Here is a 17575-nt window from a genome sequence, read left to right as displayed (position 1 = left end):
TTGAGTAGTAAGTAGAAATATTGCTTAAACCAGAAATAAAACTCTAAATTTTTTTGCTAGATGATTTGATAACGAACTTAAATGAAGTCAAGTAACTTTTTATACATATAGAACAATATGTTACACTACGCTATATACGGGAATGGCTTACTTCTCAAGATATCAAAATTTAAATCATTAAAGATTTCATATTAATTATACTAAGGAAAACTGCATTTGTTATCTTGTACCAACTAGTGTATGCAATTTTTAAATTGATTTCACTTTCTAACTTTAAAGCCCGACATCTCGAAAACTGATCTATATTAACATATACCGTATTAAAAAATGTTGGTAATAATGCTATCTACTGAATTTTGGTGTGAGATAGTCATGCTCGTATAGTACCGCAATACTATACTTATATGATTATTGTAATATATATATAAAGTTTAATATAATATATGCATAAAGTTTAATAAACATGTCCGTACGATTCATATAAAATTTAAAATTTATTAAGCATTTAAAATGTTTATTCGGAGGCATTCTATATAATTTCTTAAGTTAAACTGTAAATTTTCTTATGTGCTGTTTTGGTGCTATTAGCTAGCACTTTTGTTTGTATCTGGAATTGTTTTTTGTGAAATTGTCCTTTTTAATTTTTATAAACTTTAGCATCTTAAGAGGTGCCGGATTCAAGACCCCTAATAACAGAACGTCGTTCCCAGTTCGACGTTCTGTTTTTTTTGTTTCTTAATAAAAAAAATATATTAGTTGAGTTTTAGGTTTTGTTCCAATAAACATAACGATTTCTTTCAGTTTTCTTGTCAATTCCATGTGAATATTTACTAGTTCTTTTATCATGATTGAAATTATTTTAGTTATTCTATTAAATGAAGTAGTTTACAATCACCTGCTATAGAAGGTATATTTACATAAAACTTAACGATTAATAATTTAATATATATATATACATATAATCCAAATAAAAATTGGTCAAAAATGAAACAAAAAAGACGGCAACCAAACTATACGACTCTGAATCAAAATAAACCGATATAATTTTTTTTCTCGACTTTAGTTTTTGCTCCGATAAAATTATCGATATTTTCTGGTTTAAGGTGTTTAAAAAACAAAGAAGTTGAAACTATACTATGCCAATATTTAAGTGTCACTCTCATTATATCATGTTTCCACTATCTGATTTAGACAGTTCCGCTAATGAGGATAATTTGCTATACAAAGAGATTTCATATCAATGAGCTCATTATAAATAAATCAACTGATTTAAGGCGAAAAATGTCGATACCGCTCTTAAAAATAAATTTCCCACAAGGAAAATGACCAAAATTTAAAATATTTGTCATATGTTTTTTATGTAAAATATTAACAAACAAGGTATTTCACATGCACAAATCAACTCATACCAATGGACACAACCAAATCTTAATTTCATTAACATAAATGGTTTTGTTGCAGTGGGAACATGATATTAGAGTTTAATCTGTCATAAGAACAGTTTAACAATATGGATTTACGGCTTATAACTGTAACATTATAGAAATATATTGTCATTTTTCTCACAAAACTTAGAAATATTTTTTATAAAAAATTTTAAAAAAAATTTTTTTTGGTTTTGTTTTTTGTTTAAAAAAAATAAGCTTTTATAAAATCTAAAAAATTAATAAATTTAATTAAATATATTGCTTAATATATATTTTTTTAAAAAATATATTTAGTGTTAAAACTAATAATCTTAGTATTTGACCGCCGTGGGTATATAAATGATCAAAAAGTATACGTCCAGTTTAATAAATTATTTTTTACACAACTCATGCGTTAAATCGGTAAATTCGTTAAATCCATGGAATACTTTAAACAAAGGAAGAAACTAATTGTTTGAAAATTATTTTTCCAAAATACTAAAATTTTATAATTTCTTAATATTCTCTATTGATTTTTTATATGGTTTTTTACTGGTCTGAAGTAAAGTGTTCCAGACTATTTTTATGGAACATTGTACGGGGTATTTTAGCGAACAATTCCCTTTAACATTTTTCCTACAGTATTCGAAAATTCATTTAATTGGATATTAGGTATTTGTTATAGTGGACGTCTACTGTAATATTGAACACTGCTTTTTATGGATTCGAGTTTCTTTCTTTTAAATCTGCTTTTTTTTCGTAATTGTTTAGATATAGTGTTTAATATAGTAATTGATCTTAAAACTATATTGAAAATCTTTTCAAAAAAATCATATTTCTGATGTCTCATTTTTTTATTCTCATTTCTGCACGAAAATAAATGCAAATGCTATAGATTCAAACAAACAAGTGTCGGTAAACATTGAGAATATACAAAAGCACATTTTTTTTTTTATTTATAATATATAATTATTTTTTTTTGCAATCTCAAAATTTAATAAATTCTTAATCTGAAATCAGTCAAAACGTACAAAAATAATTAATGCGGTACGTAGCATCAGTGGGTGTATGGCATATAGCATATGCGACTGTATATATATTTATTAAATTGAATCACTTCTATGCACAAATATACGAGTACATAAGAGCTAGCAAACAGAACTGAAATAAGGAAGTTAAAATTTAGTCATGCAAGATTTAGAGCTTTTCTGCTGTAGAATTCACTTCAAAATATTTACATTTGAGAGAAATAGATATTTTGCGAATCTACTTTTACCGAAAAGAAATAGTGTCAAACATACTTATATATTATACGTACTATGAACGCATAAGCGATTCCGTGGTAAAACGATTTATGCTATATATAATGATTTATTTTAAACTATTGGCAAATTGTTGTAAATACACAAAAAATTACTGAATGAATACAAAAAAAAAAAACAAAAAAAATCAAGTTCTACTTCTAGTTCTGCTCTTGGCCTTTAGTTTTCAACAATAAATCATTTTTTGCACATTTATGTAAATAATATTATTCTGTATAGAATAAAATATAATTTGTTATATGTTAATATAAAAACGAATGAATAAATAATTTTGTTGTTTAATAAATTAAAATGTTTACGCTCTCATGAGTTCATATAGAAATTTCTTATAAAAACGCAACAACAAAAGAATTTACATTCGAATTCAATTCAACTCAATAGTTTCTATTATAAAAAAATATTAAACAAAAAATTTTTTTTTCCAATAACTAGTTTTAAAAACAACGAGTAGCTAGTACTTATGCGTATGTTCACAAGTATATTCTTCATTTAATATTCGTATTTCATTTTCAATAAGATAAAAGGCTTTGTTAAGACTAATGCCATTTTCGATTAGTAACTCTGGAGTAACTTCTTCACTCGAGATTCATAATTTTCATTTTCGATTGGTAAATATGGAGCGGTTACAGAAGAGGCAATAAAACTCTGTAAAGTAGGTTCTATACTATTTTTTATTGATGTAACAAAGCTTAGAGACCTACTCTAACCCAGAAGGGGGTACAGTAGACCAGACGGCCGCAATGCCACATTCCCTAACAATAATAAATAAATAAATCTCGAGCGAAATGCGTAAATGTTGAGATGAATTTATAGCACTTTAAATATTTTGCCGGAGTAGCAAGATTACCTTGAAATTAACAGCTGTTTTAGATGACTTCACAAATAAAGTATGATTTGATTCGAAAAATGTTCGAATAGACAACAAAATTTGACATATCGAGAGTAAATCTGGATTGAATTCAGATTTAAACTATAAATGCTTGTGTAAAATGTGATTAAAAAGTAACAGGAATTACCATCACAATCTTGGAATAAAGAGTATTCTACTTGAAACATAATCCATGTGTTCAGTCTGTTATAAATTATTTTACGTACACTAAGGTATACCTATCTTGTATAGACAATCAATAGATTGCCCAGTGAAATATACATACATATATATAGAACAGTAGCATTGTAACGGATATTTACGTCTGACGTCGGACATCCTCATACATACACGTATGCTTTTTGGAATCCACGTCCCCATTTACTACGTCATCTACTTCCTTACTGAATAATAAGTGAATGTGCAAGAACTTTTAAATATTAGCGACAATTTGCTTCAGTTTTAATAATGTTTTTAATTGTTGCAGTTCATATTTAATAGAGAGGTTTCGAGGAGTAGTGAATTATATTAACAACATTTTTATTTATTTTTAATTAAATTTAATTAATCACAATTTAAAACTGTTTGAAACCTCTCTCTTTTAATTACAATAGTTTATATTCAATAAAATAGTCACTATCTTCATAACTGACTTTAAAATCAAAATTAAGTGATAATAATAATATCACTACCAACTATAATAATAGTTGGTAGTTTATATGGCAAGTATATCTTAATCTGCACCGATATGAATACAATTTTTTATATTTTCTCATTTAAATATAAGTATCTAATTCCATTGGAATATCTTTATTGAGAACGGAGAAAATTCATATCCGATTGTTTCGTTTATATAGCAATTATACAATATAGTGATCCGATTTTGACCAATAAGACAAATGATTAAAGCCCACTCCCGAAAAATATGTGTGCAGCACATTTTATTCGAATAGTTCAAAAATTGAGAGAGCTAAAGAAAAAACAGACAGCATATAAGAATCTTGATTTCTTATATACTTTATATTAGATATATTAATTTATAGATTATATTTTTAAATAATATAAAAGTTGATATTATCTCTTAGATTTAATATAAATTATAATAATTTTTATCAACTATAAATTTGAGTAAATTTATTCAAGAACACTTACCATACAATTAAAAAGTTGTAACATTAACATACCACAAATCTTAATAAAAAAATGCTAGTTAATATGTTTACAATGATAATATATTGTAACCCTGTAAACGTTAATTATTATATTAATTAAATTAATTACTCAAGTGATTTAACTAATATCACTGTTGCCAATTACAGTATTTCAACAAGTAGAATAACACTTGCGCATTTTATGCTAATTAGCCCTACTGCATTTTATATAAGGTAGAATAAATTATCTTAATTAAAATATCTTTAGTACAGTCCAAGCTCGACAATTTAAACTATTTTCAATTTGAACATAATGTTTTTTAAGTGATAGAGGTAAGCAGTTGCAAATGATAAGATATATAGATATAGATACTGTGATATACCTACTTCTGTGATATTAATAATATCACATAATAATATTGAAAGTTGGTCCATAAAATTTTAAAAAAAAAATTATTTATTTATTTTTAAGTAACTCAAGATACCACTGTTCTGTTGCGACTGTACTTAAAATTCTTAAGTTATATATAGAATAAATTTTTGTTTCCAGTTAAACTCGTATCAACTGATTCGACTTACTAATTTATGATATTATATTAAAATGTATTAGTTCTGTCTATCTGTGCTTTTTATTCAGAGATATTCCTTTCAGATACTGATATGCGTTTCATACTGTATGGATTTTTCCATTGCGTAGCGCTTGTACCAATAACCAACTTTTATACTGCATTTTTAAGTACCTGTAAAATAATATTAATGTTAATGGTTTATATTTCAACTGAAATTGTTGCTAATAGAGACAAGTTCAAATTGCATATATTATACTATGTTACCACTTGTCTCATTTAGGCAGTTTTGTATATTGAGGCCAAAGTGCTTTCATATAAATGAGCTCATTATAAATTAATTAACTTATTTAAGGCGAAAAATGTAGCATACAACGCTGAAAAATAAATTTCCCACAAAGGAAATGACCAAAATTTAAAATATTCGTCATATGTTTTATAGGTAAAATGTAAATAAACAAGCTATTTCACATGCATAAATCAGCTTATGCCAATGGAAACGACCAAATTATGATTTCATGAAAATAAGTAGTTTTGGCTGCAGTTATAACGTGATATCAGATAAACATATACTTGCATTTTTTTTAACAGTTTTTTATGCAGAATTTAAGTTATATTACTACGCCTTTCGAAGTATTCTATCTGTGAAAAACATATGCACCCTTATATGCTGGATTTTCAAACAGTTATTATATCTATGGTATTAATCTTCTGCGATGGTTGAATAATCCTTTAAATCTTTGCTATAGTTTTTATTTAATATTGTGGTCATTATTCAATATAATCATCACTATGACTTAATTGTTTATTAAGTCTATTCAATATGGTGAATAGCCTTAATGGAGAAGTCCATTCTGGACCTAACAGAGTGTTAAGCGTTGCAGATCTACATATATGTGTCTAGAACCTGTTAATAGTTTTTGAAAATAAGAATAAGACATAGAGACTCAAGTAATCAAGTTGCTAGTTCACTGCAGCACGATAATATGATAGTTAAAAGAAATCTTGTTTATTATGACGATTTTTAACCTCAAAGTGGTGGGTCTAAGATTGAGATATAAATTATATAAAATCTAAAAACAAGTATTAAAGTTTTTATTGTTCCAAAGTCCTTTACTTAATTCTTTTAATTTGTAGATAACTTATTTAGAAGAACTTCCGTAGTAGTTTTATTTGTGTAATATTTTCTATCCTTATTATTTTATGCCTATATTATACAAATGTTGGTTATATAAACCGAAAATTGCAATTAAATCCCTTCACTTTTCAGTACATAATTTGTTAAACATAAACATAAATTTTTCGTTTAAAACATTAAAACAAAAACTAATCTAAAAGGTTGTTACCTTCAATGTACATAACCGGGTCGAAAGCTAGTTATTATCTATTTTTGCAGTTTTCGAGCTGATAAGATTCGAAAAGTATAGCGCGTGTATAAAAATAATATATTTTACACAATAGTTCCTTTTTTGTTAAACGATGTGTCATTGCAAAGCTCTTATCAAATACTAATATTTTGTAATTTCTATATTTTTCAGACTAGCGTCAATTAGTCACCGAGAAAGCGCAGTTACAGTGCGTTTCCGTTGCTGTATCGCCGCCATGACTTCCAGACGTTGTGGTTTAATACGCCGCCTTCTCTTCATAATTATTGGAATACTTTTTATAATAGCTGGAGTATTGTTATATATAAATTGGATAGACATATTTACGCGAATGCGGGGAAAGGTGAGTCTATTTTCAATATTTACCGGGTATCAAGGAAAAGTCTACCATAAAAAACTATCAACCAAAAATCCTTAATGTTTTAAAACGGTTAGTCCTTAATTAGTCCATTTAATATCCTTTATTTTGATACCTAAAATATTTTTGTGCTATTAATCGATTCGAAAGTTATAGTAACTCAAATTTTTAACAATAATTATAAATGTATTTATAACCACTTCCAAGTTTCCCAATAGAAAACTTTAATATTTTAAAATCGATTCAAATTTATGTGAAGGAGACTATTAGTGAGAAGAATATAGTGTTCTTGTTTAAACATTGCTCGTAAACGTTTTTATAGAATAAAAAATTGAGTATAAAAAAAAATCTTACTATATAAATTAGTAATAATACCAAGCGCTCTCTATGGTTGTTTAGCATTTAGTAAATCGTTGAGTTCCACTATTAAAATTCAACAGACGTACTAATATATTGTTCTGAAAAACTTTCTAAAAATTATATAGCATGTAAGACACAATGAAAGAATATGAAAAGCTCTCAAATTACTTTTGAGTTGACAGCTGTGTTGAAATTCTAAAATTCAACACAGCTGTGTTGAAACTACTAAAAAGTTTGTTCTCTTCATTATTAGCAAAGTAAGGAGGTCCTTTAGTAAAATTCATTTAGCAATATTGTTTTCTCTCTTCTTTTATATGGTCTTCCTATGTATATGCTTTAAAATATATACGTCTTTTCTGTGTTCTATGATTATTTTCTCTGTTGAATTGTTGTTCTGAGTTCTAATGTGATCATTCTCACTTTTTTCTCAAACAAGGTTTAATCGTCGTTGCAATCGCGTGCCCCACTCTTTAACATATTCACATATAGTATTTATTCGGCGAGACTTATTCCTTTCTGTAACCTCATTGTAATTACTTTGTGGAGAGGGTTGCTCTTATTTTTATTTTGAATGTGCGTTCAGATCTTCAACTTATTATCGTATTTTATGCTGGCCGTCCTATTTATTAGCCTTGTTTCTATTTCTCAGTTTCAAGAGATTTACTATTGTAGAATGTGTGTAAGTAATTTTTATTTCTAATTTTTAAATTGTCCAGATTGTGACGCTTAATAACTGAATAAGCGTTGTAAAAAGCAAATACTGTTTCTTCTATTGCATTAATATGATTTACATAAAAATTCGCTAGGAAATATGTGGATGTATATGTGGAATATATACATTAAACTTATAAAGAATACAGAATTTATGATTTGATTTAACAAAAAATATACTCAATATACTCACTTGCCTTAGCTGAATGAATTGAAGATACAAACTGAATCAATCTACGAAAAATGTATGGAGGATTGGACTAAACGCTCAATTGGATTAGAATTGTCTTAAACTCGATGAAGCTTGACTTAAAGACTATAAAAAAATGTTTATTGATTAATATTTTTTTTTTGTGTTTTATTGAAACATTCGACATACTGTATACAATATTTCTATTTTCCTTATTGCTTCCAGTTCTTCGTTATAGTAGAAGTCTTAAACCTTTGATGTGCAATGTCAGCTTCATAAAACCAACTTAGATGTTTATTATTTCAAACAAGAGAAACAAAATACGAAATAAGCATTTCTTATTCTTAAATTAAAAATTTTTTTGAATTGATAAATTCGTATGAAAAACAATTCAATTCAGCAATTCATCTCAAATATTTGAATTTGTTTATTGGTTGGTTGGTTGGTTGCAGTGGCAGGCCATTAGTTAAATTCCATGTACCTCCATTAGCGATATTTCGTCGTTTTACTACCATATTCCTCGCAAGAACCCTAGTATAGAACAGTAAAGTCTAAATCCATCCCGCCGAATTTAAATAACTTAATAGGCTTTTCGTCTTCACTGATGAATAGTCTGAAAAACTATCTAAGAGTTTGTTTATTACTCGTATTTTTTTTTGGTGATTCAATTTAACAGAAATCTCCAATTTAACATTTTTCTTAGATCAAAATGTAGTGTTTAGATTTTAAATGTATCAGCATTTTCAGATCTATAAATTTTTAAAAATCAGACTATATTCAAAGAATTATCATATATAATAATAAGCATAAACTTAATAAACATAAATATTTTAGCTCCACATATAATATTTTTTTGAAGGTATATCTGCTTTTGATTTATTCGAATATTGAACTGACTAATTGCAATGAATCTGTCTGTATACAATTTTTGCGATAAATAATCTATAGTACACTCAACACATCGCTGTGGTATTTATTATCTTTATGCATTTATAATTATATATATTTGTACACCTATACGCATTTATATATAATATAAAATATATGAATCATTATTTAAATTATACAAAAAATAAAAATAAACACAAAGAAAAATTTTGTTAAAGCAACAAGTACAATTGTTATACAAACATACAGACATTAAAAAAAAATTATATTTAAATTAATTTATACTGGAATAAATATATTATTCGAAGGTTCGAAGCTCTTATGGACAATATTTCAGATACTTTTATCAGTAAATACAGTAAAAATTAAATAAGTAAACTGCACTGTTTTTTTTTTTTTCAAAATAACTGATATGTGATTGGCAGTTGAATGGAAAGTTAACTTCATATTAAATCTTCAATATTTTATTGACAATAATTTTTTTATATACAATTAATAGAGTAGAATATAATAGAATATAAGCTTCGATGGTTTATGGTAATTGATCTTAATAACTTATAATAAAAATGTTAAATGGAATTGTATTGTTTTTGTTTTTCATGAATTCATTTAGGAACTATTTAGGTTATTTCTCTATATCTCTTATTCTTTCTTCGTAATGCCGAAGGTCCTCACGATCATCCTACCATGTCCCAAAGTGGTTTAATCTTCTGACACATATTGTCTTATGTGGTTCTCAAAACTTTCCTCCTACTCTTAGTTATCATATATATTTTCACAGCACGGCTTTTGTTTCATCTCATTATATGGTCATATCATCTTAGTCTGCTTATTTGTAGTTTACCAATGATTGATGTAACTTTCATAGAAGTTCTTACGTCGACATTTCTGATTTTGTTTGTGCTTATCTCGTTGACCAGCCAAAAACATTTAGTTCGACTACAACTACCACTTGATTATGTTTAGACTAGACTAGACGGACAAACTAGATTATATTAGAATCTAGTTAGATTAGATTAGTAAGTAAGATTATGTTTAGAAAGTATAGTATTCCCGGCAATATTTTACGATAGTGTTATTCAGGATAATTTTTATAAGAATAAAAAGTAGTTTCCACATGTATGTACGTGACGTTACGTTACCCTACGTTGTTAAGATGGAGTTTCTAGAGTTAAAACCAGTTTTTATAATACTCATATTCTTGATTAAAAAAGCAACACTTCAACTAATTAATTTTTTCTTTTGGGAGAATTCTGATATTCGTTTATGATAGTTTTGGAAAAAGGATTTCCGAAAACTGTAGCCCTATTTCTTATTCCTGTGCATAATATATGAAAATTTGACAATTCTTCTTATTTTTCTTGGGAGCGGCTACAAAAATCGTTGGTTATAACACCAAAGGATCTGTACATACCTACTTTTTACAAGATATTTAATATTATCCTATTCAAGTTAAATATTTTTTTTAGTTTTGCAAGACGTTTTAATCTTCTACCTCATTTGTGCTTTTTTAAGAAAAGAACATTGTAACATAGATTTAATAATATATAAAAACCTAGAATAAAACTGATATAATGGAAGTTATTTTAAAAGGAAGCCGATGGAATCTGTAATTCAGTCCGGTTAATAGAATTGTCTGTTTAAAAGAACGTACTTCTTATAAAAGATAAAAAATGTGTATTTTAATGTTTAAATTAAAATAAAAATTAAATTAGAATTAAAATTAGAGATTGTATAATATATATAAAAGTATATTGGTACCCCACACAACTTATAATATTTGAGGGCATATTTATTAATTTTGGAAATGATATTTTTTTTTAGTATATAACTTATCTAATATAGTCTTTTTTTTATTATTTCTATTATTGTGGGTTGACTGTTAATTGCGTGACTTGAAAATTTATTTTATCTTAAAATTTTTTGGACTTTCTATTAAATGAATATTTACATTTTAATCAAAAATATTTTCCTAAAAAAGCATATTTCAGCATATTTCGTTAAAATAAATTTTTAGGCTGTCTAAGTGCGTTAAGCACTCAATTTTATTACATTTATGAAATTTTTGTATATATATAAATTTTATAATTTTTTCCATTTTTTTAACTTGCAACTTTATCTAATCACTTTTGACAAATCTTTGTTTGATAAGATTATGTAAACTTCACTTCAAGAGTCGAACTTATCAATTCTGAAGATAAATATTTTTCATAAAATGTTTATGCTTTATTAGTTTTAAACAATATTTCATTTTAAAAAAAACAAGACGATTTTAATCTTTTTCGTAATATACAAAACAAAAAAAAAAATAAAAACTAAATTAATAATATTATTTTTTAAAAACTAACACTGATTATGTTATTTATATGCAATTAATTGGAATTATGTCTTTTGACTTTGTGAATTTGATTATATCTTTAAAAGTTAATACTTTTATAAAAGTTAATACTACATTAAGGCAATTGAAAATGATTCTTTAAAATTTAATCACATCATGACCAAACTACTCTAAAAAATATTGTGTTAAATAAATTTAGAGAGACATGGCCTGACGCAACATGTCTCTCCAGGTCAAGGTAGATGAATCCTTGACAGATTCGAAAGTAAAGTCACCAGATACTAATTCGGCATCCGACCGACATATTCAGTTGTTCTACTTTAGAACAATTGTGCGATACTATTTGAAATAGTCAGTTAGTCAATGACACGTCTTTGCCATTTAAAACAAAACCGGTGGAACGAAAGGTCATTTACTGTTAATGGAAACATTTTCGCTTTCTTCTTTTCAGAACTTTTTTACCATTGTCAATCTATCTTCTATTTGATTGCTCTTTGTTCTCCTGGTCTTCAGAATGCAGCAGTGGATTCTCGATTTAACATAACAACAGCATAACTGTTTTGTTTATATTATTTGTGACAAGTTTTGGAAATCTTTAACTTGACTTGCTTTTTGGTCCACTTATCGTGACACGCAACGCTCGGGAATCTTTCTTATATCATGCATATGCTATATTCCTGACTTTTATTTAACGAATATCTAATACTATTTGATATACTTTTTTGTAGTTTTCGTTGGTGATGGCAAATTTTATATATCTTAACTGATGCAACGATGATGATATAAGTAACCCATATTTTTAATATTTTATACGATAAAGCAGATTTGAATTTGTGGCGGCGTCTTATATTTTATAAGAATTTAGTTAATTAATCACAACGTCAGTTTACTAACAATTACAACTGATCGATAAAAAAAATTATTTAAAATAATTTTAACAGTAAAAATAGCTAATAGTTTTTAATAGACTTTCTAATTTTCTATAACTAATAGTTTATACCGGCGATTCAAAGGGGTTTCACTTAAGTTTTTGGCCTATTCTCCGGGCTCAAAACCATTTGGAACCTTTGGTGAAGCTTGAAATGCTGTTTAGTCGGAAGTCTTGTAGTTGATCAAATTCCTCAAAAAATGGGACCCCTAAAGTATTAAGTTGTCGCCGTACATGAGCGACAACTCATCGGTTTCCCAAAAGCTGCGACAGGTATAATTTAAAGGGAAATTCAATCTTCTAGCATGGTTACCTAATCTATAATGACCTATAAGTAAACCTAACGCAAAACTGATGATATGGCGCATCTCAGTGAGAGAATTTGATTACCTTTGAGTAAAACGCGACTAAATTGCATACAAATGTCTGTATATTGTTGAGTGTTCCTATCTTTTACTAAAAAGTTTATCTCAGAAAGAATTCGGTAACAGTTTACCTGATATTAACAATATACCCAGATTGTTTAGGTGTTTCGAGTGAAGTCCTGAACCACCCCTTCTAAGCAAATATAGTAAAATACCCGCCTTATAAAGAGCTCGTCACAACGTGACTATAACTGTTAGCTATAATAATATTTATAACTATTTATACGTTAATCAGGGGATTAATGACCCAATATGATGATGGGTCATCATATTCTTTTGTATGCATTTTAACTTTTTATATGAGTATTTCAAAACAACTTGGATTTTTGTTCATATTATCTACTTAATATATTTATTTTCTTTAAAATTATTAAAAAAACCTTAAACAAAAGCCGAATATTTCTTAATTAATTGTTCTCAAACTTTTCCAAATTCTTTTTTGTAATATTAAATAATTTTTATTTAACTCTTCAATTGTTTATTTAGAATTTTAACACGTCTGATAAATTTTGTTGATTCAATAATAAAACAATTTACAATTTTAAATATTTTTGCCTTTATGACTTAATGAACGATGAATAAGTCAATTAGCAACAATTTCTGAAGTATTCCTATTAACACCTGCTAACAATAAAGTAAATTAATGTTATATGAACCTAATACCCAAAAATCCCTTACTTTTAAAGATAAGCCATATTTGAATTTTTATAACTTTCTTCTATATACCTTTTTCTCGCTCTCTCTCTCTCTCTCTAACTCAACTTTTCTCTTTCTTCCTCTTTCTTTTACTTTGTTATTGTTATGCAAACAAAATATTTGCAGCTCTTTTATATTCATCCAAGAAACTGGCATTTATGATTACCTAGGTCGGTTTCCTGTTCTTTGTTCGATTTATCGATTATTTTTCGATTGCTTGAAAAAGCTAAAAAAAATAGAGCATTTTTATAGCAATAAAGTACACCTGCATTTAAAGCATTTCCCACTTTATTTGAACTAGTATTTCACATTCCACTTCGTCGCAAAAAACGAACAACCCAAGATCCACTTGAGCTCTTATGATTTTGTCTAGAGTTCAATATTTTCACTCTGATGTGATTATGTGTGAAAAAAAATATTAAAAATCATCAATCAAACTAAAGTCGTTGAAATTATTTTTTTGTTTGACATTTTTGATTGATAAGAAGAATGCAATTCTATTATGCGTTCACATGATTTAATTACTTAATTAAATAATTTGTATCTTTTAAATAATTCCTATAAGTTTCGCATACCATATGTACATATAATATAATATTTTTAGAACTGAAGTGAGCCGACTGAGAGCTTTGTTTGGCATTAAGTTTATTTTAATTAGAATATATTATTTATTTTTTAATTAAAGTACATTATCATTTCACAATCACATTGTTTGTTTATTGCAAGGCAATGACTTGAATTATTTCTTCTTTTGATTGCAGAGAAAAATGCGTATCTTTGGGTTTCAGTTATATCTTTAAAGAGTAAATTTATTTGATTAATTTGTTTTGAAAATAATAAAAATAATAAAACTAATAACTAAAAAAAAAGATTTTTAGTACTGGTTAATGTCACACAAATATTGATACCATTTACCCCGTCTTTTTATTAATTATCATAAACAATGGAACTTTAAAAATGAAGAAATAGATCAAAAATTTTACCCTTCTCTGAGTTTTAAATCGTTAACATTTATTTTGTCGTTTTTTAAGCAAATACAAGAAATACTGTTTTATTATTACCACCTATAACCACCTATTACCACCTTTCCTTGTGAACCGTCAACTCCTAAGATGTTACCATTAGGTACATTTATGCTTTCTTTACCTACATTGAGTTACCCGTTACTCCTGTTGTGAAAACCCGATCCTTGCCTGTCATTATCATCCACAATGTTTAATGTCAACATTAAGCAGCTTAATAGAAATATTGAGGCTAGTGTTCATACTAGTTTATGGGTGTATTAACAGTAATATCCATTATAGTCTTTCCAAATATTCCTTTAAAAGTTAGAAGGTGTGCTATTACAAATGGTAGTTCTTCTAATAACTAACATAATTTGATTAATTTTTTTTTACATTTTTATCGCTGAGAGGCGTGTTAAGACTGTATCATGTCATCTACAATATCTTATTGACACTATAAAAAACGTAAATACCACTAAGCTATCCATTGCTTTAACATAGCCAAAAATCTGATATTTTCAATGTCTTGCTAACCTTGATTTCTTTCTCAACAAAACCTTTACTCCGATATTCTGTAATACAAAAAAATCGCCAAAACCACACATAACATACATTGTGTTACTGATGTACATAACTAAGCAAAAACACAAACTAATTATAGTGGCTGTCAGGTAATTAATACCTAGTTCACAGACAATTCAACCAATACATAAAAAGATACAAGATCCTTCAGGAACAATTTTAAAATCCTTGTTATTTTTTAATTACACCTCGTAGTTATGATATTTATTCGTTAAAGGAAATGGCACTAAGTCCAACATCACCAGCCTATCCAAATTGGAAAGTATCACCACTGCCATTGTACTTGGATGTTTATTTATTTAATTGGACAAATCCAGAAGATTTTTATGTGGGTTCCAAACGAAAACCTAAAGTAGAACAAATTGGACCGTACCGTTTTCGAGAAAAACCAGATAAAGTCGACATAGAATGGCATACGTCTAATGTCTCTATATCTTTTCGTAAAAAAAGTTTATTTTATTTTGATGCAAATAGCAGCCGTGGAAGTTTGGAGGATAAAATTACCTCTGTCAATACAGTAGCACATGTAAGACCTTATATTTTGCAATATATACACATTTATAACTTTATTACATATTCTTATATTGAACAAAGACTGCAGCTCTACGCGCCAAAAATGAAAATATATTTCAAAAGTTACTTTTAAAAAAAGGTCTGCAATTATTTAAACAAGGTGTATCTATAACAAAAACAGCAGAAGAGTGGATGTTTAAAGGCTTTATCCATCCACTTGTTAATATGGGTAAAATTGCTTCACAATTCAGTGATGATTTTAAAGTACCTTACGATCGAATTGGATATTTTTATACTGTAAGTAAATATATAAATCTTTATTGTATTAAGAATATATTAGTTATTATCTAAATAAATGCTTTTTATTTTAGCGCAATGATAGTGCTTACTATGACGGACATTTCAATATGTTCACTGGTGCTGACGATGTCCATAAAATGGGTCAAATTCATACATGGAATCATATGACACACAACGGTGTATTTCCAGACCAATGTGGGGAAGTAAAAGGCTCAATGGGAGAATTTTTTCCACCAAATCTTACCACCAATGACACCATTTATATATACTTGCCAGATCTATGTCGAGCCATACCATTAGATTATACTGAGACTGTTAAAATACATGGAGTAACAGCGTACAAATTTAGTGGTGGCAGGAGATCAATAGACAACGGTTCGTTTTTAAATTACATATAGAGATTAATTATTATTAAATAAACATTTTATTATTATTTTTCTATTTATTTATTAGGCACACTTTATCCAGAGACTAAATGTTTTTGTGTGAATGGAAAATGTGAAGCTTATGGTGTGATAAATATTGGTCCCTGCAAATACAATTCCTCATCGTATACATCGTATCCACATTTTTATCAAGCAGATCCAAGCTTCTTAGAAGCAATCGATGGGCTTAAACCAGATAAGGAAAAACATGAATTTTTTATGACTCTTGAACCGAATGGTGGATTAGTTATGGATGTAGGCGGCGGTTTTCAGGGAAATTATTTATTAGAACCAATTGCAGGCATTCCGTAAGTAAAACTTATACAAAACATATTATATTACTTTATTTATTTTAATTAATTCTACTTTTAAAACCTTTTCACAGACCCTTTAATAATATCGAACGTACTTTCATGCCACTAATGTGGGCTGAAGAACGCGTACGTGTTTCAGCTGAAATTGCAAAAGACATCGCTTTAGTGCCTTTCATAGTGCTATTAGGACAAATACTAACTGGAATGCTATTCGCTGGTGGTATAATTCTAATTTGTTGGTATCCAACAAAATGTATAACACATTTGTGTCATGATCCAAAGAAGAAATCAAGTCTATTAAACCCATTATCATGTAATAGAACAGTAACTTTAATGACACAGCAAAGTAAATCTAATGGAACTTCAGTGCCTTTATTGGACTATAAAAATGGCAAATTTATACAACCCAATGGTATCGTAAAAGATAGTTTATTAAACAACACCCTTAGTGTGCAGAACGATGTGATAATTAGATAATAATTATATAAATTTAATGTAAAAATTTCTTAATGTATATTGATATTTTTAGTTATTTTGCATATATTACCGCTTCAGTAATGAGTGATTAAGAAGTATGATTTCACTTAGATAGAGTATCTCTACGTATACCGTATTGAACGCCTTATGGAAAGTACAATTTATGTACAATTTTCGTTTATATAATGTGCTGTGAATTTTGTCTTTAACTAAATTGATTAGAATCATAAATTAAATTGGCACCTTGATTTATTAAATTTATTTGTCAAACTTAGCTTTAAAACAATATAGTATAGTCTATATATTAAAAATATAATATGGTAAAGCTAAATTATGCATATCGTAAAACATATGAAATTTGTAAATAT

General features: G+C 27.4%; 1 protein-coding gene across 2 annotated transcripts in view; it reads left to right on the top strand.

Annotated features, from left to right (window-relative positions):
• LOC119689945 (protein peste) overlaps positions 1-17575 on the top strand; it is a 30494-nt gene extending 12919 nt beyond the window's left edge. For both annotated transcript variants that reach the window (XM_038104894.1, XM_038104895.1), the window contains exons 2-7: positions 6852-7041; positions 15396-15704; positions 15773-15988; positions 16063-16366; positions 16445-16724; positions 16802-17575. In XM_038104894.1, the coding sequence (XP_037960822.1) occupies positions 6916-7041; positions 15396-15704; positions 15773-15988; positions 16063-16366; positions 16445-16724; positions 16802-17207 (1641 nt within the window). In that variant the 5' untranslated portion in view covers positions 6852-6915 and the 3' untranslated portion in view covers positions 17208-17575. The remainder of the gene's footprint in view (positions 1-6851; positions 7042-15395; positions 15705-15772; positions 15989-16062; positions 16367-16444; positions 16725-16801) is intronic.

Source organism: Teleopsis dalmanni, chromosome X, assembly GCF_002237135.1.
Source record: "Teleopsis dalmanni isolate 2A chromosome X, ASM223713v2, whole genome shotgun sequence".
Classification (NCBI taxonomy): Eukaryota; Metazoa; Arthropoda; class Insecta; order Diptera; family Diopsidae; genus Teleopsis; species Teleopsis dalmanni.
Note: the sequence above shows the minus strand (reverse complement) of the source record. Positions and strands in the feature narration are given on the sequence as shown.